The sequence below is a fragment of the Somniosus microcephalus genome, chromosome 24 (genome assembly GCF_052327205.1).
Source record: "Somniosus microcephalus isolate GS21.2 chromosome 24, FLI_Smic_1.0, whole genome shotgun sequence".
Classification (NCBI taxonomy): Eukaryota; Metazoa; Chordata; class Chondrichthyes; order Squaliformes; family Somniosidae; genus Somniosus; species Somniosus microcephalus.
In genome coordinates this window covers 7,992,622-8,018,696 of record NC_141010.1, presented here as the reverse complement: position 1 = coordinate 8,018,696, position 26,075 = coordinate 7,992,622, and the positions used below count along the sequence as shown (strand labels likewise).

The following is a 26,075-nucleotide window of genomic DNA, read 5'->3' as shown; positions in this document are numbered from 1 at the left end:
CGGTATATAAGTGCTGTGTCAGGATTTATTGGGCAGATTCGCCCTGACCTTCGAATAGTAAAGTCCTGTTAAAGTTACTCTTGTAGTCTGTGTATTAATTCGCCATAATACCTACAGACTTTACAATCAGCAGCCCATTTAGGCATGGCACAGTGCTGAGGCATAATGGGGTAGATTTTCCTGCTACTATGGGACACATTGGATCGCCTGACTGCAGCGAATGCAGAAAATTTGGGCGAGAAGGAGCAGGTGCCTGGATGGGAGCGCATGTGATATTCCATCCAAAGATCCCTGTGCTTTCCAAAGCTTTGGTGGCTCCTCGTGCCCCATTGAGTTCATTTCAAAATTCTCATCCTTGATTTTACAAATCTCTTGATGGCCTTGCCCCAAACCACCTTATTGATCATCGCCTGTGATATACCCCTGCGCACAAGCTCTGCTCCAACACCAGACTTCTCATCACCCTTCGCTGCCTCCATCCCACCACTGGTGGTCACTTGTTCAGTCACTACACTCCTGCCCTCTGGAGTTCTCGACCCACTTATTATCTGCTTTCCAAATTCTCCTCTTTGACTGTGCCTTTGGTTCCCTATCCTAGACACCCCATACTCCTCCTGTTTCCCCAATGCTGTTTATCCATCGTACTCCCTTCTTCCTTTATTATAAAGCACTCGGAAGTCTTCCTGCTTTTGAACACTATATATAAATACAAGTTGCATTAAAAACAAAAATTGGCTTCTCTAGATTGACCTGCAGCAATGAGAATTCATGGGCAGCTAATTTCACTGATTCATTTCCATATCAATTCAATCAACAAATCCAATGTCAAAATTAAGGGCAAACGTTGTTTAAAACATCAGAATTAAAACCATGTCTTCAAAATCATAGTGTACTCACCAAGCTCAGCTATTGGTAACTGTGCGACTTTACAAGAAATAGTGTGGGGATGACTTCAGGCCCATTGCAATCAATAGCGTAAAATAACCAGGAACAGGTTCACTTGGATCATTGATTTTATTTTAAATTCTTTCATGATATGTGGGCATCGCTGGCAAGGGCAGCATTTATTGCCCATCCCTAATTGCCCATGAGAAAGTGGTGGTGAGCCGCCGCCTTGAACCGCTGCAGTCTGTGTGGTGAAGGTGCTCCCACGGTGCTGTTAGGGAGGGAGTTCCAGGATTTTGACCCAGCGACGATGAAGGAACGGCGATATATTTCCATGTTGGGATGGTGTGTGACTTGGAGGTGGTGGTGTTCCCATGCGCCTGCTGCCCTTGTCTTTCTAGGTGGTAGAGGTCACGGGTTTGGGAGGTGCTCCTGAAGAAGCCCTGACGAGTTGCTGCAGTGCATCTTGTAGATGGTACACACTGCAGCCACGGTACGCCAGTGGTGGAGGGAGTGAATGTTTAAGGTGGTGGATGGGGTGCCAATCAAGTGGGCTGCTTTGTCCTGGATGGTGTCGAACTTCTTGTGTGTTGTTGGAGCTGCACTCATCAAATGGAGAGTATTCCATGATGCTCCTGACTGCCTTTTAGGTGGTGGAAAGGCTTTGGGGAGTCAGGCGGTGAGTCACTCGCTACAGAATACCCAACCTCTGACCTGCTCTTGTAGCCGCAGTATTTATTCCCTTCTCATTGGTAGGTGCTGACAGCGCTAGGGTATAGTTCTGGGAGTGCTGACTGCCCTCCAAGTGGCCATACTTGATGTGAGTCTGATAGGCAAGTGTCAGCAAATGTTTCACCATTGAGGACATTATACCCGAGTCCATGCCCAACAGCCCAGTAGCAGGGGCCACTGGACAGCTGTTGGGAACCCGAGCTGTTTTTTTCCTCTGCCTTTCTTTCCTAAGCCCAGGGACATGGATCTCTTTTTTAGTGACTGAAATCACCAAACACGCCACCACAGACTGGGGACCACACCCGATACCTTCCTGTCCGTATGGCTTCATACCACAGTGGCCATGTCTTAGCCATTAAGCCATCGGGGGGATTTACCAGCATGGTTTTAATCAATAACGTGGCCATATACACCTCCATAGCCTTCAGCAGATTGAAAGTTTGCTGACAGGAACTGTGCCACAGTGGCCTGATTCTCTTTTTTTAAATGTTGACAGCAATCTTGGTGATAGAGCAGAGTGGCCATATTGAAACGGGGCCCAGAAAACTGGAGGAATGTAACCTCATGTTGATTTATTAGTCCCTCTCCGTTTGTTGCCAATTTCCCGTGGTGGTTCCTGTCTATCCGCTCACATCTTCTGTTGATCCTGGCCCGTTTCCACTGAATTGTTCGTGGAGTCTGATTTCATAGAATCATAGAATGGTTACAGCACATAAGGAGGCCATTCGACCTGCCGAGCCTGTGAATTCCCCCTCCTTATCCCTTAAATAAAAGTTTGGATGGTGATGGTGTGAAATTAACACACTGTAACAACCTTTGCGAAGTTATAAATAAATCATTTGAGATTTTCTTTTTGAATAATCAAGAACACATCCGCCCTTGACACTAAGCAAATTTCGGGCATTTTAAAGGATTTTTACCCTTCTGAGTCAAAAGATTGCAAGTTTGAGCCTGGCTCCGGGGGGTTAGGCACGTAATCTAGGCTAGCACTCCAGTGCAGTACTGAGGGAGTGCTGCACTGTCGGAGGTGCCACCCCCCCCCCCCTTTTTGAATCGAATGTTAAATAATATCTGCCTGTTCCTCTGGACCAGGTGGATGGCAAAGAACCAGTGACACTATTCAAAAAAACAAGCAGGCCTCTTGGCTATCTTGGCCAAGATTCCTCCCTCAGCCAATAGCACTGAAAGCAGATTAAGAACATAACATAAGAAATAGGAGCAGGAGTAGGCCAATCGGCCCCTCGAGCCTGCTCCACCATTCAATAAGATCATGGCTGATCTGATCCTAACCTCAAATCTTCTATCACTCTGCATCCACCCGAACCCATGTGATCTCCCGGGAGAGGCGAAAAACCAGATAAAGACCCAATGGCCAATTTGGGAGAAAAAAATCTGGGAAATTCCTCTCTGACCCATCTAGGCGATCGAAATTCTTCCAGGAGATCACTCTGTCCCTATATTTTCTACAGTACTTACCTTCTGTAAAGGCGATCTCCACCCCAGCCAGGAACAGGAATAAAACCATCTCCTGAAATCTAACACAGAATTAGAACACAGTAGGAGCAGAACCAGGCTACACGGCCCCTGGGCCCGCTCCACTACCCACAGGGCCATGACCATTCCGAACCTAGACTCATGTCCAATTTCCTGCCGCTCCCCGTAACCCTTCATTCCCTTTACTTCTAGGAAACTATCTATTTCTGTTTTAAATTTATTTAATGATGTAGCTGCCACAGCTTTCTGGGGCAGCAAATTCCACAAACCTACCACCCTCTGAGTGAAGAAGTTTCTCCTCATCTCAGTTTTGAAAGAGCAGCCCCTTATTCTAAGATTATGCCCCCTAGTTCTAGTTTCACCCATCATTGGGAACATCCTCACCGCATCCACCCGATCAAGCCCCTTCACAATCTTATATGTTTCAATAAGATCGCCTCTCATTCTTCTGAACTCCAATGAGTAGAGTCCCAATCTACTCAACCTCTCCTCATATGACCACCCCCTCATCCCCGGGATTAACCGAGTGAACCTTCTTTGTACTGACTCGAGAGAAAGTATGTCCTTTCTTAAGTATGGACACCAAAACTGTATGCAGTATTCCAGGTGCGGTCTCACCAATATCTTGTATAACTGCAGCAATACCTCCCTGTTTTTATATTCTATCCCCCTAGCAATAAAAGCCAACATTCCATTGGCCTTCTTGATCACTTGCTGCACCTGCATACTAACTTTTTGAGTTTCGTGCACCAGGACCCCCAGATCCCTTTGTACTACAGTACTTTCCAGTTTCTTGCCATTCAGATAATAACTTGCTCTATGATTTTTCCTGCCAAAGTGCATAACCTCACACTTTCCAGTATTGTATTCCATCTGCCAAATCTCTGCCCACTTACTTAGCCTGTCTATGTCCCTTTGCAGGTTTTTTATGTCCTCCTCACTCACTACTTTCCGTCCCATCTTTGTATCATCTGCAAACTTTGATATGTTACACTCGGTCCCCTCCTCCAAATCGTTAATATAGATTGTAAAGAGTTGGGGACCCAGCACTGACCCCTGCGGAACACCACTAGTTACTGGTTGCCAATCTGAGAACGAACCATTTATCCCAACTCTCTGCTTTCTGTTAGAGAGCCAATCCTCCACCCACGCCAGAATATTACCCCCAATCCCGTGATTTTTTTATCTTGAGCAATAATCTTTTGTGTGGCACCTTGTCAAATGCCTTTTGGAAGTCTAAATACACTACGTCCACTGGTTCCCCTTTATCCACCCTGTATGTTACTTCCTCAAAAAAACTCCAGCAAATTTGTCAAACATGACTTCCCCTTCATGAAACCATGCAGAGTTTGTCCTATTAAATTATGTTTATCCAAATGTCCCATTACTGTCTCCTTAATAATGGACTCTAACATTTTATCAACCACAGATGTTAGGCTAACAGGTCTATAGTTTCCAGCCTTCTGCCTACTACCCTTTTTAAATAAGGGTGTTACATTAGCGGTTTTCCAATCTGCCGGGACCTTTGCTGAGTCCAGTGAGTTTTGGAAAATTATTACCAATGCATCCACAATCCCTACCGCTACTTCCCTCAAGACCCTAGGATGCAAGCCATCAGGTCCAGGGGATTTATCCGCCTTGAGTCCCATTATTTTACCAAGTACCACTTCCTTAGTGATTTTAATCGTATTTAGTTCCTCCCCCCCTCGAGCCCCCTGTTTGTCCAGTGTTGGGATATTCTTAGTGTCCTCTACTGTAAAGACTGATACAAAATAATTTTTCAGTGTTTTTGCCATCTCCATGTTTCCTACCATTAATTTCCCGGTCTCATCCTCTAAGGGACCAACATTTACTTTAGCCACCCTTTTTCTTTTTATATAACTATAGAAACTTCTGCTGTCTGTTTTTATATTTTTTGCTAATTTACTTTCATAATCTTCCCTTTCTTAATCAATCTTTTAGTTATTTTTTGCTGTCTTTTAAAGACTTCCCAATCTTCCATCCTCCCACTAGATTTGGCTACCTTATATGCCCTTGTTTTTAGTCGGATACTATCCTTAATTACTTTACTTAGCCACGGATGGCTATCTTTTCTTTTACACCCTTTTTTCCTCAGTGGAATATATTTTTTTTGGAAGTTGTAAAATAACTCCTTAAATGTACACCACTGATCATGTACCGTCTTACCCTTTAATCTATTTTCCCAGTCCACTCTAATCAATTCCGCTTTCATACCTTCATAGTCTCCTTTATTCAAGCTCAGCACGCTTGTTTGAGATCCAACCTTCTCACCCTCTAATTGAATATGGAACTCAACCATGTTATGGTCACTCATTCCAAGGGGATCCTTTACTAGGATATTTTTAATTAATCCTGTCTCATTACACAGCACCAAATCTAAGGTTGCTTGCCCCCTGGTCGGTTCAAGAAACCCATCCCTAATACACTCAATGAACTCATCCTCAAGGCTGCTCTGCCCAATTTGATTTGTCCAGTTAATGTGATAATTAACATCCCCCATAATTATAGCTGTTCCCTTATTACAAGCCTCAACTATTTCCTGATTAATACTCCGTCCAACAGAGTTGCAACTGTTCGGAGGCCTATAGACTACACCCACTAGTGTTTTTTTCCCCTTATTATTCCTTATCTCCACCCAAACTGTTTCACTATCCTGCTCCTTTGACCCAATATCATTTCTCTGTATTATAGTGATTCCTTCCTTTATTAACATAGCCACCCCACCTCCTCTCCCTTCCTGCCTGTCCTTCCTGATTGTTAAATAACCTGGTATGTTTAATTCCCAGTCATGGTCACCCTGCAGCCATGTTTCTGTAATGGCCACAAGATCATACCCATATGTCGTTATTTGTGCTGTTAACTCATTCATTTTGTTACGAATGCTACGTGCATTCAGATAAAGAACTTTCAAATATGTTTTGTAACACTTAGTTCCTGTTTTTTCCCTTTTTAGTACTTTACTTTTTACTCCATACCTTCTGTCCCTTCCTGACACATTCTGTTTTTTAATTCCCCCACTGCTACCTAAGTCTATGACCACCTCTGTTGTCATTTCTATTATTTGCTCTCTAGAAACCTCCCCCCCCCACTAATTAGTTTAACTGATCATTCATGCCATTACTGTTTGCAGGATTTTGCTGTGTGCACGCTGGCTGCTGCGTTTGCCATAATATAAGTCAGTGTCATGAATCTTATCATGACTCATGAAGTAACACTGGGCGGCCAGCTAGTGGCGCCATCCAAGGAGTATAAATACTCGGGCATGGGCCCAGCTTGCGCAGGTTGTTTCTGTAACCAGGAATTAGTGATGTAACTAGAAATCTCATGGTTTTGAAACAGTTGATTAAAGCCTTGTTTTATACTCAAACCAAGCACTCGGTAGTCTTTTTACATCACTCTGCACTTCAACAATTCATGGTGTATATGAAGCACTTTGAGATGTTTGCGGGGGCTGATAAACGCAGGTCTTTTAAGATGCAAACTACCCTCTCCACATTTTGCCAACCGTAAAGCGTCAGTCTCAGCCCTGACTTGGCAATGACGTTAATTTGTCGCCCATGTCAATCACCTGTCAGTCTTCATCACCGTGTCTCTTCAATTTCAGAGCTTTTTCGAGACTCATCCCGCCCCTGCTGCAGAGCGAGCCATCCAACAGTCATGTGAGAACATCCTGCTGAACGGAGCCTGGCTAAAGCGCGACGCAGAAGCCATCCAGCAGTTCTTGCTGCAGCGCAAAGGGACACACCCCACAGTCTGATCGGAAGACCCCCCCCTGAGCCGCCATCACCCCACTGCCTTGCCACGGGGAGGGGAGTTTGAAAGTATATTTCACGGCCAGAACCTGTCACCTATTAAGTGGTTGGAAATGAATGTAGTTTATACCTCATTTTTAAAAAGAGAGAAAAAGAAGCTATTGGCACTTGATCTGAAATGTGTTATTTGGAACAGTTGTGTGTGCAGACAGTGGCATGGCACGGCACGGTCTTATGATGATGTTGGATTGGAGACAACTTAGAACACTGAAGCAAGACCGCTGGTTATGTTGTGGTAATGTAATTCCTTCCCTCCCCTCTGGCCAAGGCGAGTTAATTCTTATTTAATTATTTCTAGGCCTCAGTTTAACCGTTGATGTCCTTCGTAAAGAGGAAGAAACATCTAAATAACAGCCACATCGAATAAAAAAAAAATAGGATATATAAATAAAAACAATGTATTAGAAGAGCTTTCATTTAAAAAAATAAAAAAAAACAATGGGTTAGGGACCTTTCTGAGAATAGGATGCATGAATTTCTGGTGTGTATACCCGGGGCCATTTTGACTGTTAAATTGCAATTTAGCACAGAAATAAATTGTTTTAAAGAAAATATATAACTTTAATACTTGAACAAACTTATGTGAGTTAAAGCCCCTTAGCCTGGGAACACCGCTTGAGAGTAGCAACAAAAGTAAGTCCTGATTTCCGTGCTTGCGTATAACCATTTTGAAAGCCTTAAAACTGGTACAAACTGGCGTGTAATTGGGGGAGAGGTGGGGTGGGAACTGACTATGTAAATGGTAGAATTAACTCGAGAGAGTGAGAGCCGTGATGTACTAACCCTGCAAAATACATAAAGCATTCAGAGGAACGGGCTGTACCTCATTTTAACAGAAATCCGATGTTTAGTGTGGCTTCAGTTCGCTTGGAGAAGGTCATCGAACTAATTGTCAAACTGCTTCCCTGAAATACTCGTTGTGCTTTTTGTTTTAAGATACAGTTGGTGTTAATAAAAAAAAAAAAAATTGTCAAAGTGAAATGTCTCTTGCTTTTTCTGCGTGTGATAGGGTGTCAGGTCGTTGTGTGTTAAAGTACACGACTGGGTGTGAATAAGACCGGAATTTAATTTTAAGGATTCGGACGATATTGTGCACTACAAGAGCAAAAAATTCTAACTCTGTATTTCGCTGTGGGCTGGACTGGTTACTTGCCTAACCTGTGAACTAAGGAGGCGGCAGGAGGCAACGTGTTAATTATTAAGGTAGGAGAACATTTGTTTTACTGTTTTTAAAAAAGCTCTAGTTGTAGATCTGCTCCTGTGTTTGCAGGATTAAAGTGGGGGGGTGAAGAACTGGGGGTGTATGTACACAAATCTTTGAAGTTGTCAGGATAAGCTGAGAAGACTGTTAAAAAAAGCATATGGGATCCTTGCTTTTATTCATAGAGGCAGAGTACAAAAGCAAGGAAGTTATTCCTAAACCTTTATAAAATACTGGTTAGGCCTTAGCTGGAGTATTGTGCTCAATTCTGGGCACCACACTTTAGGAAGAATGTCCTTGGAGAGGGTGCAGAGGAGATTTACTGGAATGGTACCAGGGATGAGGGACTTCAGTTATGTGGAGAGACTGGGATTGTTCTCCTTAGAGCAGAGAAGGCTAAGAGGAGATTTGATAGCGGTGTTCAAGATCAATGAAGGGTTTTGATAGAGTAAGTAAGGAGAAACTTTCCTGGCAGAAGGGTCGGTAACCAGAGATTTAACGTGATTGGCAAAAGAACCAGAGGTGACACGTGGAAACATTTTATTGCCCAGCGAGTTGATGTGATCTGGAATACACTGCCTGAAAGAGTAGCGGAAGCAGCTGCAATAGTAACATTGATCAGGGGAATTGGATCAATACTTGAAAAGGAATAATTTGCAGGGCTCTGGGGAAAGAACAGGGGGGGAGTGGGACTAATCGGAGAGCTCTTTCAAAGAGCCACACAGGCACGATTGGCCGAATGGCCTCCTTCTGTGCAGCATCATTCTATGAAAACAAAACATTCTGTTTGAGTAAAACTGTTAATTCTTCCCTTTTCTTCTCCCGCCCCCCAGATAATGTTCTCAGCTGACTGACCAGGCGCAGTGTGCAGTCGATGGACCATGGCCAGTTTGCCCCTCACCTTCTCAAAGTTGGAAGAGGATGTGTGAAGCACAGCGATGGAAGGATGTGTCTGTGTAATGTGCCTGGGGAGTCGAAACATGGAATATAGAGTTTGTAATGTGATGATATTGCACAGTGTACGAATGAGAATAAGGGAACTGGCTGATGTAGTGGTTTAGCAGTGCCCTTTCACCCCTGGAACCTGGGTTCAAACACAACAGCTTGTTGTCTGATGGGCAATCCACCTATCACCACCATTCCTTCCACCTGATCGTTTTTGGCTCTTTTTAATTGATACTATAGGGTAATTGCTCTAAACTTTCCTCCCAAGTTCCGACTACAATTTCCTGCTCGCTCTGCCTCCTCCCTGCATCGTCACCGTGTTGAACTCGAGCCCCATCTCCTAACCTCACTCATTTGTTGCCGAGACCTCAAAGCTACCAATCCAGAAAGGAAGAAAAGAATTTGCATTTATATAGCGCCTTTCACAGCATGGCAAAGCACTTCTAATCCAGTGAAGTACTTTTGAAGTGCAGTCAACGTTGTGATGCACTTAATGAAGGCTGCTACTTTAGGATAAGTGATCATTTTTGTTGTTTTATTTAATTATATGAAACAGAACTCCAGCGGTTTGCTACACCAATGTTGGTGCATTTTACACCGACCAGTGTAGCTTTTCTAACCGTCAGCTGCCTAATGCACTGTGCTGGCTTACAATGGAGACTTACTGTGCTGACTTACAATGGAGACTTACTGTGCTGGCTTTTGCAAACTTCCTTTATTGCACATCTTTAGGTATCTACTGCACAAAGCATACATACTTTAAATTTAGGTATTTTTACTTGGTTCTTTATGCTCAATGTGAGTCTTTTGGGGCTGGCAACAGAAAACATTCCCACTTTTGACTGCCTGATGTTAGCATTAACTGTTCCCAGGTTAGAAACATTTGCCTCAACACTGCACTGACTTTGCGCCTTAATCCCAATTTACAAATAGTGACCCATACTGCACTAAAGTGTTGGGGTGGGGGTTCCTCTCTCTTTCCCACATGGGCATCCTATGGCCTCTGAGAAAAATGATCAATTCAGTGTTGGTCAATCCTAATTACCGTGGCTGCAGTGTGTACCATCTGCAAGATGCACTGCAGCAACTCGCCAAGGCTTCTTTGACAGCACCTCCCAAACCCGTGACCTCTTCCACCTAGAAAGACAAGGGCAGCAGGCGCATGGGAACACCATCACCTCCAAGTTCCCCTCCATATTGCACACCACCCTGACTTGGAAGTATATCGCTGATCCTTCGTCACTGGGTCAAAATCCTGGAACTCCCTCCCTAACAGCACTGTGGGAGCACCTTCACCACACGGACTGCAGTGGTTCAAGAAGGCGGCTAACCACCACCTTCTCAAGGGGCAACTAGGGATGGGCAATAAATGCTGGTCTTGCCAGCGACGCCCACATCCCATAAAAATGATTTTTTTTTTTAAATGAGCTTGTTATATTCTGTCCACATTCTTCCTGTCATGTACCAACTTTATCGTACGCATGTTAAAAGAAAACCAATTACAATTTTGGACCGCTACCTATTTGAATTCATTTCCGAGTTCTCCGCTGGCTAAACACAGAACTAACGTAGAAGGGGACGAATTGTAAATGAAACAGCAGGACAGAGGTTTAAGCTAGTAATGGGTAACTTTGGAACTGATACCATGCGGCGTGGTGGAGGCAAAAACCGCGGACTCATTTAAGAAACATTTGAAAGCAGCTAAGAGGGGAAATGTAGGGTTGTTCTGGGGCAGATGATTTAAGATGGGCTGAATGGTCTTTCTCATCTGTAAATAAGATGGGCTGAATGGCCTTTCTCGTTCGTTAAGTATCATGTGATCTGATAGGGTAGATAGAGAGACACTGTTTCTGCTGGTTGGGGAGCCTCGGACTAGGGGACATAGTCTAAAAATTAGAGCCAGACCATTCAGGAGTGAAATTAGGAAATACTGCTACCTGCAAAGGATGGCCGAAATTTTGGAACACTCTTCCGCAGATGGTAGTTGATGCTGGGTCAATTGCTCATTTTAAATCCAGGATTGATAGAATTTTGTGAACCAGAAGTATGAAGGGATGTAGAGCAAAGGCGGGTATATGGAGTTGGGTCACAGATCAGCGGGACAGGCTCAAGGGGCTAAATGGCCTCCTCCTGTTCCTATGTACTTATCTTGTAATTGGCTCACGATGAAAGATAGACAGGCAGGTGGGCCAATCGGAACGAAATTCACGCCCTGCCCATCCCATGAGCCTATGACACTTGAGGTTGCATAGAATCCGATGTGAAGAGTAGAGGAGACGATACTTCATGGAGATAGTGTAAGATGATTGATTCTGTAATCTGCGCTCTGCTCAGGTGGTGTCGTGTCGATCTATAGAAGCCAAGGAGGCAGTGTTTCTAGTTTCTGCTCCCCGTGATCCTGAGTGCTCAGTGTGTAAAGAAAAAGTAGATAGATTCAGATCGTCGACTCATTGGATCAAGTGAGTCATTGCTTATTTTCATTTAATCAGTTACCTCATAATAATAGAGAAATAAGATGGATCACATTAGTTCACGTTTTTACATGTGGCTATCACATAGGTTGGTGCTGCCTTGGTTTCTCACAGCGTGGAGGCTAGTGCCACAAGTAGTGTATCATCCTATAAATATTAACATGCCCATTGATAGCTCACTCTAGTTTGAAAGGTGATGATTGAAATATACAGCACACCATGAAATCATAAATAAATCTAGGCAGCGGTAACTGTGTGTTTTAATATCCCTATCCTACTGTTGCATTGAGGGACAGTCTCCATTCAAACCCCAGAGCGCACAGCCCCATCAGCCATCCCTGCTACCACTCCCTGCTTTTCAGTTCTCTTCCCCCCAGAAATAGGTTCTGTCGGGTGCAATTTAGCAACGTATTTAGTTTAAAAGCCCCATCGATACCTTGACGACAGTCTCCAACTATGATTTATGCAATCACTGGCCTTCTGTGATATTGATTAATAAATGTTTAGAACACACAAAAGGTTTTATCTTTCCCCAAATAAGTAAATCCTGATGCTACTTCCCAAATCACAGGCAGCTTGTTGCACACCTGCAAACGAAAAACCCGCAACATGGAGCATTATGGAGCTGGCAAACGCAGCTCAGTGTGGAACTGACTCCTGCAGACCCAGTTAGGACACTCCCAGATTTCATGCAGTTACAATCGGAGAATCATAGAATGGTTACAGCACAGAAGGAGGCCATTCGGCCCGTCGAGCCCGTGCCGGCTCTCTGCAAGAGCACTTCAGCTAGTCCCACCCCCCGCCCTTTCCCCGTAGCCCTGCAAATTTTTTTTCCTTCAGGTACTTATCCAATTCCCTTTTGAAAGCCACGATTGAATCTGCCTCCACCATCCTTACAGGCAGTGCATTCCAGATCCTAACCACTCAGAGTAAAAAAGTTTTTCCTCATGTCGCCTTTGGTTCTTTTGCCAATCATCTTAAATCTGTGTCCTCTGGTTGTCGACCCTTCCACCAATGGGAACAGTTTCTCTCTCTCTCTCTCTCTCTACTCTATTTAGACCCATCATGATTTTGAACACCTCTATCAAATTTCCTCTCAACCTTCTCTGCTCTAAGGAGAACAACCCCAGCTTCTCCAGTCTATCCACGTAACTGAAGTCCCTCATCCATGGAACCATTCTCGTAAATCTTTTCTGCACCCTCTCTAAGGCCCTCACATCCTTCCTAATGTGCGGTGCCAGAATTGGACACGATACTCTAGTTGTGGCCAAGCCAGTGTTTTATAAAGGTGGTTCATAACTTCCTTGCTTTTGTACTCTATACCTCTATTTATGAAGCCCAGGATGCTTTTTTAACCACTTTCTCAACCTGCCCTGCCACCTTCAATGATTTGTGCACATATACCCCCAGGTCTCTCTGTTCATGCACCCCCTTTAGGATTGTACCCTTTAGTTTATATTGCCTCTCCTCGTTCTTCCAACCAAAATATATTCACTTCGATGACCTCGGTGACCTGAGCTGAGGGGATGTTTCGAAAATCAGTCCGGGTTAATGCTCCTGATCACTCTCCAGGGTATCTTGCTGGAGAGTGCACATCTGTCAACTTTTTTTGGGTACAAGCAAGATTAGGCTCAGCTGTGATGCTCTCTACAGTCAAATAGCCCCTAGCCATGCACTGCCAGGTTCACGTATGAATATAGGCCACTTGGATGAGATACTAGAGACTGGCAGCCACTTGCTGAACCGTACCCCAGCAACTCAGTACCTGACACCGCTCTGAAGTGCTCTGATGCCTTCCACAGTCGAATAGCTTGCCAACACTTACTTTATCACTTGGGTGAGATAGTTGAGAGTAGCTGATACCAGCAAAACTCCTCCAGTGAGAACTGGCAGGGACTCTCGTCCCCGCCTTGATTTTTATGAGGCAGGTTTCCGAATGCTGGCAGCAACAGAAAATGCCGGCTTTGTTAGCGACACCCATATCCCAAGACTGAATTTTTTATAAATCAGGAAGAACATGTACGAGGTTTTGTGAACTATTTATCTTCAGGTTGTGGTCATTCCCTACTGTAGGAAGGGGTTAAGTGTGTACCATAGCACTGGTCCGAGAGTCCATGCACACATTGTAACCTCCTGTGACTACAAAGGAAACAAAGAAAGACTTGTATTTATGTAGCGCCTTTCACTACCTCAGAACGCCCAAAACGCTTTACAGTCAATTACTTTTTGAAGTGTGGTCACTGTTGTAATGTAGGAAATGCAACCACCATTTTCGCACAGCAAGCTCCCACAAACAGCAATGAGATAACGACCAGATGGTTGAGGGATAGTGATTAGCCGGGACACTGGGGAAGAACTCTCTTGCTCTTTAAATAGTGCCATGGGATGTTTTACGTCGCCAACAGGGCAGAGGGGGGTCCGGTTTAAAGACGGCACCTCCGTCAGTGCAGTACCCCCTCTAGTTGGGGTGATTGGACCAATCTGCACTAGTTTTAATTTTAGCCTGAATAGCGTTTTTATAAAGGAAGGACCCAACTTTTTTTCCCCCTCAAGCTACATTGATTAAAAATATATAATCTCAAATTTAACAGCTCGCTTACTGTACATTGGGGAGACACCATGTTACCATAGCCAGCTAACTTCATTCAACTGCTGGTTCTCCTAGTCAATCCGCTCCCATGAGATGATTCAGACAAAAGCTTTATTTTCACTCTGATGTGGCACTTGGTAAACTAGGGGAGAAAAAAACTGTAGCATACTATGGAGATGACATCATGAAAGCCATCAGCCTGCCTTCCAATTGGGTTGAAGTAGGAACGTGTGCTAGTTCTGGCAAAGTTGTAACAAAAACCTTTAATGTAGTAAAAGGTCCCAAGGCGCTTCACTGAGCGTTACCAGACAAAATTGATGCCGAGCCACATAAGGAGACATTAGGACAGGTGACCCAAAGCTTGGTCAGAGGTCGGCTTTAAGGAGCGTCTTAAAGGAGGAGAGAGAGGCGGAGAGGTTTAGGGAGGGAATTCCAGAGCTTTGGGCCTAAGCTGGCAAAGAGCTACATAACGTTAGCAAGGCTATTCCATAAGGATGGTATCTGTTGCCTGAGTTGTCAGGAATTCATAATCATAATCAACTTTTATTGTCATTGTTAGTGCACAAGTGCAGTACAACGAAATGTAGGCTTGCGGCTCCCGAGAGTGTACATTTAGATTAAGACATTTAAACATTCGACATACATTTGGCTTGTAATACATTAACATAAACATAACCATAATAAAGTGCATTGGCAGATGTGCAGGCTTTAGAGTTTATTTGTGGAGTTCAGTAGGATGACAGCCCTGGGAAAGAAGCTGTTCCTAAATCTGGTCGTACGGGTGCGAATGCATCTGTAGTGTCTCCCAGATGGCAGGAGGGCGAACAGACTGTGGCTGGGGTATGGTCTTTGATGATGGTCCGTGACCTCCGTAAACAGTGTTTCTGGTATATGTGCTCTATGGTCGGTAGCCGGGTGCCGGTAATGCGTTGGGCAGTTTTGACTACCCGCTGCAGGGCTTTCCGGTCATAGTAGCTACAGCTGCCATACCATACTGTGATACAGTTCGTCAGGATGCTCTCTATTGTGCAGCGGTAAAAGTTAGAGAGGATCAGGGGTGACAGGTTACATCCCTTCAGCCTCCTTAGGAAATATAGGCGCTGCTGGGCCTTCTTCACCAGAGAGGAGGTATTGAGGGACCATCTTCCGTGATGTGGACTCCGAGGAACTTAAAGCTGTCCACCCTTTCCACCACAGCCCCATTGATGTGGATGGGGGTGTGACTTCCGCCTTTAGACTTCCTGAAGTCCACAATGATTTCTTTGGTTTTCTTGATGTTAAGGGCCAGGTTGTTATCGGCGCACCACTTCACGAGATGCTGGACCTCCTCCCTGTAGGCTGACTCATCGTTGTTGGTGATCTGACCTACTACCGTGGTATCATCCGCAAATTTGATGATGGTGTTGGAACCATGAACAGCCACACGGTCGTGGGTGAAGAGGGAGTAGAGGAGGGGGCTCAGCACACATCCTTGTGGGGTCCCCGTGTTCAGGGTCGGGGGGGGGTGGGTGGTGGAGGTGTGGTTACCTAATTTGACAGACGGGTCTGTGTGTTAGGAAGTCCAGGGTCCAGTTGCAGAGGGAAGTGTTCAGGCCAAGAGTGTGGAGTTTGGTGGCCAGCTTGTTGGGGACGATAGTGTTGAATGCTGAGCTGTAGTCTATGAACAGCATTCTGATGTAGGTCTCTTTACCATCTAAGTGATTCAGTGTAGAGCAGTTGTGATTGCATCCTCCGTTGATCTGTTTGCACGATAGGCAAACTGGTGTTGGTCAAGAGAGGCGGGAACACTGGCTTTGATGTGAGCCAGGACCAGTCTCTCGAAACACTTCATTATGATGGGTGTGAGTGCGACAGGTCGATAGTCGTTCAGGCACGTCACAGACGTTTGTTTTGGCACAGGAATAATGGTAGCGGTCTTGAAGCATGTAGGGACTACTGCCTGGGCCAATGACAGATTGAAGATGGCGGTGAAGACATCAGCCAGCTGATCAGCACATTCCTTGAGTACCCGTCCAGGGATGCTATCCGGTCCAGCAGCCTTTCGTGTGTTCACTCCGCGTAGAACACCCCTTACGTCAGAGGTCAACAGAGTGAGCACCTGGTCTTCCATCACACCTTCAGCATATTTCTCATGCTACATACCCTTTTTTTTTTCCTTCGATGTATTTTCTGCCCTTTTCTCTGCTGGTATCATCAGGCTGTAAACCTACAATCACTGAGAAGAACCAGTGGCCTGCTCCTAGCCCTCTGCCAATGCTGCGGAATAATAGTGTATACGGTATCTGTCTGGCACGGAGAGGGAAGGAAAAAAAAACTTTACATTTATGTCATGTTTTTCATGTCCTCAGGACGTCCGAAAGCGCTTTACAGCCAATGAAGTACTTTTGAAGTGTAGTCACTGTTGTAATGTAGGAAATGTCGTAGCCAATTTGTGCACAGCAAGGTCCCACAAACAGCAGTGGGATAAATGACCAATTAGATGGTTTTAATGATGTTGGTTGTGGGTAAGTGTTGGCCAGGACACCAGGAAGAACTCACTTGTTCTTCTATGAATAGACTCATAAAGCGCAGAAGGAGGCCATTTGGCCCATCGTGCTGGTGCTGGCTCTTTGAAAGAGCTATGACATCAAGGCAGCATTTGACCGAGTGTGGCATCAAGGAGCCCTAGTAAAACTGAAGTCAATGGGAATCGGGGGAAAACGCTCCACTGGCTGGAGTCATACCTAGCACAAAGGAAGCTGGTTGGAGGTCATTCATCACAACCCCAGGACATCACTGCAGGAGTTCCTCAGGGCAGTGTCCTCGGCCCAATCATTTTCAGCTGCTTCATCAATGACCATCCCTCCATCATAAGGTCAGAAATGGGTATGTTCGCTGATGACTGCACAGTGTCCAGTGCCATTGGCAACTCCTCAGATAATGAAACAGTCCATGCCCGCATGCAGCAAGACCTGGACGACATTCAGGCTTGGGCTGATAACTGGCAGGTAACATTCGCACCACCCAGGCAATGACTATCTCCCAACAAGAGAGCATCTAGCCACCGCCCCTTGACATTCAATGGCATTACCATTGCCAAATCCCCCATCAATATCCTGGGGGGGTCACCATTGACCAGAAACTTAACTGGACCAGTCACATAAATACTGTGGCTACAAGAGCAGGTCAGAGGCTGCATAGTCTGAGTGTCTCACCTCCTGACTCCCCAAAGCCTTTCCACCATCCACAAGCCACAAGTCAGGAGTGTGATGGACTACTCTCCACTTGCCTGGATGAGTGCAGCTCCAACAACACTCAAGAAGCTCAACACCATCCAGGACAAAGCAGCCCGATGATTGGCTCCCCCTCTACCACCTTAAACATTCACTCCCTCCACCACCAGCGCACCATGGCTGCAGTGTGCACCATCTATAAGATGCACTGCAGCAACTCCCAAACCCGTGACCTCTACCACCTATAAGGACAAGGGCAGCAGGTGCATGGGAACACCACCACCTCCAAGTTCCCCTCCAAGTCACACACCATCCTGACTTGGAAATATATCGCCGATCCTTCATCGTCGCTGGGTCAATATTCTGGAACTCTCTCCCAAACAGCACTGTGGGAGCACCTTCACCACACGGACTGCACCACCTTTTCAAGAGCAATTAGGGATGGGCAATAAATGCTGGCCTTGCCAACGACACCCACATCCCAGGAACGAATAAAAAAAAAAATTTAACTATCCAGTTAGTTCCACTCCCCCTGCTCTTTCCCCATAGGCCTGCATTTTTTTCCCATTCAAATATATATCCAGTTCCCTTTTGAAGGTTACTATTAAATCTATTTCTACCACCATCTGAAGGATGACACCTGACAGTGCCGCACTGAAGTCCTAGCCTAGCTTCCGTGCTCAAGTCTCTGGAGTGGGGCTTGAACCCACGACCTGCTGACTCGGAGGTAAAAGTGTTGATGCTGAGCCAAGACTGACACCGGGAAGCTTATGGTTGTCCTCACCTGAAATGCCTTATGCTGTGACACCAGGTTAGAAACACTGGAAAAGTGTCCTGTTTCCCCAGTGCTGATACCAGTCTGCTGTTATGTTGCTTTCAGTGAGGTGTCTGCACTGTCAGTTCCTGAAATGCGGGTCTCGCTCTGCAGGTTCTGAATGCAAGATCCGGCTGGATTCACCAAGGCAAAGGCCTGGTTAAAATAAAGGTCTTTCAGGATGCCAGTCTTAGTGAATCTTACCGGGTTTATATTGGATTGGAGCTAGCTGCCTCTTTCTGCATAATGTTTGGTATAAGCATACTGAACTAGTAAGGAAAAAACATTAAATCTGGAAACTTCCAGCTTTTCTTTTAAAAGAAAGACTTACATTTCTATAGCACATTTCACAAGCTTAGGATGTCCCAAAGCACTTTACAGTCAATGAAGTACTTTTTGAAGTGTAGTCGCTGCTGTAATGTAGGAAATGGGGCAGCCGATTTGTGCACAGCATGATTCCACAAATACCAATGAGATGGCCAAATCTGGTATTGGATGAGGAATAAATATTAGCCCAGGACACTGGGGAGAACTCTCCTGCTCTTGTCTCCCCTCCCCTTCTGAAGCGGCTGGGGTACAGTTTCACAAGGTACCCTCTGTACCTTGCTCAAGTGGCCATTACTCGTGTGTGGTGCAGATATTGGCCGTCAGCAGGCTACGCGACTGCAGCAGTTTTCTTTACAACAGTGGACTCCACGGTGGTAATTCGTAAAGTTCTGACTGACTGCCACTGTCTGACGGGGTGATTCTCTCAGTCTTTGACAGAGTTTTCTGTTTTGGATGCAGCCATTTCAGCAGCATTTAAAGACTTTAGTTTCTTCTCCTGTGTTCTGTTTCAGTTCTGTTCAGAGATGGGGCGGGGGAAGAAAATTCAACCTCAGATCAGAGCCTGATCCTTTCCTCGCCTGAGCTCCACAGTTCCAGCAGAGATAATGATTAGGAAAGCAAATCCTGACCAATTATCCCCTCCCTACCCTGGGGGGATCTTGTTGACAATTGTTACACCCTAGCTAAGATCAACCAGTATCGAACCTGGGACCCTGCTGCTCTTTACAATTCAGCTACTTGCTCCCGAAGCCTGCTGAGTAATTGGGAAGCTAAGTTTACACAATTTTTGGGGGGAAATCTGAACGTCCTTAGTCTACAAAAAAAATCTGCATCAAAACAGTCATTTCCATTACAAAGTGGCTAGTGCCAGTCACAGTGTCTGCTTTCATTGTTGGGATTAACCTGTGACACATATATTAGCATACTACACAAAATGTCTGCCACAGTTCACAAAATGGCAGCCAGGTGCATCTGTACCAAACACTGGCACATCCTACGCCCACATCCCATGAACGAATAAAAAAAAAATCACCAGATGAGCAAAAGGCCAGTGTTCAAGATATTGTATTTAATTGCAGTGAATGAATGTGTAAATTTGATTGTTTGTATACTTGTAATAAATTAGTATTATCCATTTGGTTTTTTCCCTCAATTATTGACAATTTGTGGTGCTTTGGTTCTTATGAAGAGAAAACAGTTAGGTGTTGGAACTTTAACTTACTAGAATTCCTAGGCTCTGGTTTTAAGCACTGGGCCTACACTCTCTAGAACTCCCAAAGGAACTATAGTTTCCACCCCACATAGGGGGGAGATCTGCTAGTTGCAAAATGCTGATGTGTTTGACTGTGGGTAGTTGATGGATTTTCTGTTTTTCTCCTGCCAATTTACTCACCTCCTCTACTGAGGGAGTTGACTCCTGGCTGGGAAACTGTCAAAAGGCACCGGTCACCCTTCCAGTACCAGGTTCAGTGGCCACCCTTCGTGTGTGGGCCTTGATGGTGAGTGGCGGCAGGTTATTTTACAACGGGGCTATTGTAGTAGAGCCCGATAGCCATACACACACATTTGCTCCCAGTGGGCCCTGCATACTGATCACAGTTGATTTTTCTTCCACCTTAACTCAGTGGTGAGACAATCCCTTACTGTCGGGTCAACCAAGTTTTAGGATAAAATTTCTGAAAAAGGCCAAGATGTTTTGGGAAAGGTTAGTTAGCAAGAAAGAAAGACTTGCATTTATATAGTGCCTTACACGACCTCGGGCGAAGGATGTACCAACCTGCTGAGCACCAGGCGTATTCTGATTTCCGCAATGAGCAGACGTCCCCTATCCGAGTGACAAGAATGGCATATTCCCTTATCCCTGCCTTGCCAAGGTTGTCTCATTGTCTTTGTTTGGTACCAGCTTGCCATAAACCATTCACTGGATCAGCTGCTTCTGACACTATCTTCTTGTGCGACCTGTTGTGAGGACCTTTGCTTCTGTCCTGTCTCTCCTGAAGTGTCTGGTTCTGTCAGAAGTATATTCCTGATCTGTCTGGCTCTGCTGAACAGATTACTAGCGGTCAGGGGTCTTTGAGGGGGGCGGGGGCGATCTACTGACCTACACATTTGCCAAAATTAGGCAAGAATGATGAAACGAGAAGGAAGTAGTTTGTGTGAGGATACATGCAGATGAGCAGCTTGAAGTCTCTGGATTAGAGACAAGATCTGGAGGACCAGATTATCCCAGTGAACTATTTGCCTGTAGACACAGATGTATTCATTGTCTGCTTATTGTAATTAATATCTGAAGTAAAGAAAGTCGACTGCTGCCGGGACAGGCTCGAGGGGCTGAATGGCCTACTCCTGTTCCTGTGATACCGGAATCCGAATCTTAGAGTATTTGAGATATCAAGATGCTATCTTACACTTACCATCACCACAAATAAGATCAACTCTTCCAGATCAATATGGCTCGGCTACTCGCTGCCTAAACCTGTTGAGTTATCAGACGAGCTATTTGATGCATTTTCACATATTTGAGTATCTTAGTGTTTTAAGAAGTTGGTATTTTGGATGCCACACCAACAGACTGTGTCGCACAGCACTCAGACTTGTGTTAACACTCTGCAAGTGCCCAAACCAAGCAGAGGAGCAATACAGGGTGGAGGAGATGCTATTTTGCATAAGGAGGGTCTGGAAAGGTTAGGCGAGTGACCTTGTGCCACTTTCACACATTTTGCTTGCCACTCCTGCCCAATGAATTAATTACAACAAAGAAAGTAGAATATAATGGTTTGGAAAAGCTGTGATTATCTAAGCCATACAGATGAGGAAGGTGACAGGGGGACATCCCAAAGTACTTCACAGCCAATGAATTACATTTGAAATGCAGTCACTGTTGTAATGTAGGCAAATGTAAACACCATACAAATGTAATGAGATAAATGACCAGTTGATCTGTTTTGCGGGTGTTGGTTGAGGGATAAATGTTGGCCAGGACACCACAAGGAATGTGCTATGAGATCTTTGTAATCCACCTGAACAGACAGACAGGCCCCAGGTTGACTGTTTCATGCAAAGGATGGCACCTTCAACAATGCAGCACTCCCTCAGCACTGCACTAAAGTATTGGCTGAGATTATGTACTCATGTCATGGAGCGGGATTCGAACCCACAAACTTCTGACTCGGAGGCGAGAGTGCTTCCTGAGTCGAGTTAGTTAGCTGATTTCAACCAGAGTGCCACTGGGGGCTACAACAATTGCCCTCAGTGCCCTTCGGTTATAGGAGAGAGAAATCAGCAAGGTTTTCCACGCTCGATCACAATCTGATGACTCCTGCTGGAAATGCAACCAATTGCCCCTCTCCAGGAATTAAGCATATAATCTAGGCTGACACTGCAGTGCAATACTGAGGGTGTGCTGCATTCTTGGAGATACCATCTTTCAGATTAGATGTTAAATTGAAGCCTGGTTTGTCTGTTTAGGTGGATGCAAACAGATCCCATGGCACTATTCAAAAAGGAGCAGAGCTCTCGCCCAAAGTGCTGGCCAGCCAACACCAGCAAAAGCAGAAATAGATACAGAAAGTGCTGGGAAAACTCAGCAGGTCAGGCAGCATCTGTGGAGAGAGGAAGGTAGGGTTAACATTTCAGGTCGATGACCACCAAAAGCAGATTCTTTTGTGTGCTGTTTATTAGACCTTGCTGTGGGCAAATTGGCTACTGCATTTTGAATCTCTCCAATCAGATTTCCACCCCTGCTACAGTGCCAAAACAGCCTTGACGAAAGTCACAAATAATATCCTCTGTAACTGACAGTGATGCATTATCCTTCCTCGACAACCTCTGCAAGTTTTGACATGGTCAACAACTCCATCCTCCTCCAATGCCTCTTCTCTCTTGTCCGGCTCAATGGGACTATCCTCGCTTGGTTTCATCGTCGCCTATCCAATCGCAGCCCAAGCATCGCCAGCAATGGCTTCTCTTCCCACTCTCACACCGTTATCTCTGGAGTCCCTCAAGGATCTATCCCCCACCCCCCAACATCTACGGTGCCGCCTAATGTTCCCGTTAAGCTGTGCGGTCGCACAACAGTCTGGCAGTCCCACGCAGGTCGCTCAGCAGCTTTTAAATGGAAAAACCGCGCATGCGCAGAAATTTGAATGGGCCGCGTAGCCTGTTAAAGGGGCCATGCACCCAAAAAGAATTAGCTAGAGGGAACATTGGTGCTGCCCCTTGGCAACATCAGCCGTAGGCATAGGGTTAGCTACTACACGTATGCTGACGACCCACAGATCTACCTCTCCACCACCTCTCTTGACTCCTGCCATTGGTTGTATTATCGGATTGCTTGTCCAATATCCAGTCTTGGATATGCCGTACTTTGTTTCAGTTAAACATTGGGAAGACGGAAGCCGTCATTTTCAGCCTCCGCCACAAACTATGTAACCTTGTCACCGATTCATCTATTCCAATGTTCTCCTGGCCGCTTTAGCCTCTCATCCTCCACCCTCCATAAACTTCAGCTCATCCCGAACTCTACTACCCGGATCCTATCCCGCATCCAGCTACTTGTCCTGTCCTCATCCACGTAATTAAATCCCTCCATGACCTTGCCCTTGACTATCTCTGTATCCTCTGACAAATTCTCTCCCCCACCCCTCACCCTCCACGAACTCTTCATTCTGACTTTGGTCTCTTGATCATCCCGCTCCCTTCACCCCACCATTGGTGGCCGTGCCTTCAATCGCTTAGGCCGCACGCTCTGGATTTCCCTCGACGTGAAGAATGGCCACTTGTGCGCACCACCAGATGGGTGTTGATGGCCATGCCTAGCAGGAGCCACCATCTTCAGAAGATGAGGAAATTGAAGTAAAAAACTACTGATTTCCGCATGGCATTGTAATTTAATAGTGGCCCATCTGCAGTTGTAACGTCCACAATATGACAAATATCTTGCTGCATACACAGCTGGTGTTGCAATATTTAAGGGTTACTTTTATCTCTGTACCCATAACGTTGCTGCTTTATTAATGCAAACGTATGTTTCACTCGTTGGGAGACCAACTCTTAACTTTAACATTCAGCCAATTCTAAATCTTGGCATTTCCTCACCAATCATGTCAGCAGACTCTGGATCTCGGACAGTGGAAGCAGAGGTTTACCCGACGTGGATCTGTGACCTCAGCGGCTCACAATCTGAAACCGCTCTGCTCAGAACACAGCCACCAAGCTCAAGCAGTATCTTGGGTACAAAGAATATTGTGGCATGGGATTACAGTGTATTGATTGTGAGGTACAGATGGCATGCAAAAATACCGTCACTTTATACTTTCCATTGGCATTCTCCACTGCTGACTTGCTGAAAATACGAGAGTGGCATGTTGAAAATCAAATATACTGCACTGAGCATCTGTTCTTTCTGGAGATGAACATTTATGTGAGGCAGTTCTGTTCATTTGCAGATTCGACACAGTAAGAGGCTACCACACATCCACAGCAACCAGTTACAAAGCTCTTAAATTGACACTCAAACAAAACTGAATAAATTAGGTCAGATCTGGACATTTGATAACCCAAGTATACTTTGAGATAATCCTAAATAGGGGAATTACAGTTGGCTTCAGCCCCCTAGGACTAGCGAGGGGAAAAATAGCTCGGGTTCATGCCCCTGATTGCTATTCAGCAACTCCACGGGAAGGTGTGTGGAAATCGAGTGAGATTAGAATTGGGTATCAGCTGTAGATGCCCAGTGTTTGGACAAGGTGCTGATTCTCACTAACGAAAATTACCATGGCTACTTGGTCGAGAAAACAGAAGGCAGCTGGTGCTTGTGAGACTGTACAACAACTTGCATTTCATCGCACACATCAAGTACAGAGACATCTCCCAGCACTTGCAAGGGCAGTGGACAGCGAGTGGACGCCAAGTGGGGAGGGTGGTTGGCGGAAGCATATCTGACTCCTGGGGGAGACTTTTGAGGGCAAACGGGGGATCCAAAGGGCAAAGGCAAAAGGAGCAGCCACCAATTGTTGAATGGAGTGAGCAGGTATCCAATATCAGAGGACTGGAAGGTGCTTATGATGATTGATGGCTGGAGGAAAACACCAAGTTAGAGAGGGATGTAAAGGACAAGAAGAACTTTAAAAGTACAATTCTCTGGGACATAGGAAGCAAGTGTTTTGATGAGGGGCCTTAGTGTAGTTGACCACACAGATTGCAACATTCCTGATGAAATAGTTTACCACTGGTAGAAGCAGGCAGCATAGCAAGGAGAGCATTAGAGAAATCCAGCCATGAGGTAATAAAACATTTCAGAGTGCCAGAGTAAAGGGTCAACACCTTCCCAAAAGGAATAAAATCGGCAGGAAAAGAAATGGGCAATTCCCAGATGTTTGTTGACTTGTGACCAAAATAGTAACACAGAAGAGGCCAAGGTAATAAAGCCAGCACTTAACTGAGATGCGGAATGCCCTATCTTGCAGAAACACATTCACTATAATGAGTTTTTGCACCATATCCTCTCCAACACAAAGACCGCCTACTTGCACCTCCGCCCCTGCCTCAGCTTATCTGCTGCTGAAAGGCTCATCCATGTTTTACCTCCCGACTCAACTAGCTCAACACTCTGCTTGCTGACCTCCCAATTTCCACCCTCCATAAACTTGAGCTCATCCAAAACTCTGCTTCCTGTGTCCTAACTCGCACCGAATCCCGTTCATCCATCCCCTTCCCCCACCGCAGCCCCCCCCCCACTGACCTAAACTGGTCCATCAATGCCTCAACTTTAAAAATTCTCATCCTGATGTTCAATTCCCTCCATGGTCTTGCCCCTCCCTATCTCTGTAACCTCCAGCCCTTCAACTCTGGCCTCTTGTGCATCCCCCACTCCCTTTGCCCCAGTATTGGCGGCTGTGCGTTCAGCCGTCTAGACACTAAGCTCTAGAATTCCCTCCCTACACCTCTCCGCCTCCTTTAAGACGGTTCTTAAAATCTACCTTTTTTAGACCAAGCTTTTAATCACCCGTCCTAATGCCTCCTTTAATTCAGTATCAAAATGTGTCTGATTATGCCCCTGCGAGCGCGTTGGGACGTTTAAAGGTGCTGTATAAATACAAGTTGTATTGGTGGTATGCCAATAAATTTAACATAAGTGTAAACCTCTCAGACCCCAGTGTGTCATCAATAAATGTAATAATTTCCTGTGAAGCTCACTCTGGAAAAATGATATTCCATTAATTTTAGTATCTAAAAATCTCATTGTAAAATGGGACCCATTGACCTTTTCAACACATCTACAGCACAGTGGTTCTGGTGTCGGACCAAGATCTCATCAATTCAATCAATCCCTTCGTGGCAAGTTATGAAACTGAATTTAATAAATCTGGTAATTGGTAGATGAGCACCAGGGGGGAAAAAATGCCCATGAAATCCACTGAATTTTATAAAAAGCCCAACTGTTTCACTCATTCTTTCAGGGACGGGGATAATCAGTCTGACTTTCTTGAGACTCCAGTCTCATTGTTGACTTTTAATGTCCTCCCTAAGTAGCCAAGCAAGAGCAACATTTTGAGAGCAACTGCAATCAT

At 45.3% G+C, this 26,075-nt stretch overlaps 1 protein-coding gene across 3 annotated transcripts in view; it reads left to right on the top strand.

The window, feature by feature from the left end:
• npepps (aminopeptidase puromycin sensitive) overlaps window positions 1-7,925 on the top strand; it is a 233,434-nt gene extending 225,509 nt beyond the window's left edge. For all 3 annotated transcript variants that reach the window (XM_085966184.1, XM_085966187.1, XM_085966185.1), the window contains exon 23: window positions 6,737-7,925. In XM_085966184.1, coding sequence (XP_085822310.1) covers window positions 6,737-6,889 — 153 coding nt within the window. In that variant the 3' untranslated portion in view covers window positions 6,890-7,925. The remainder of the gene's footprint in view (window positions 1-6,736) is intronic.
• Window positions 7,926-26,075: the final 18,150 nt, after the last annotated feature.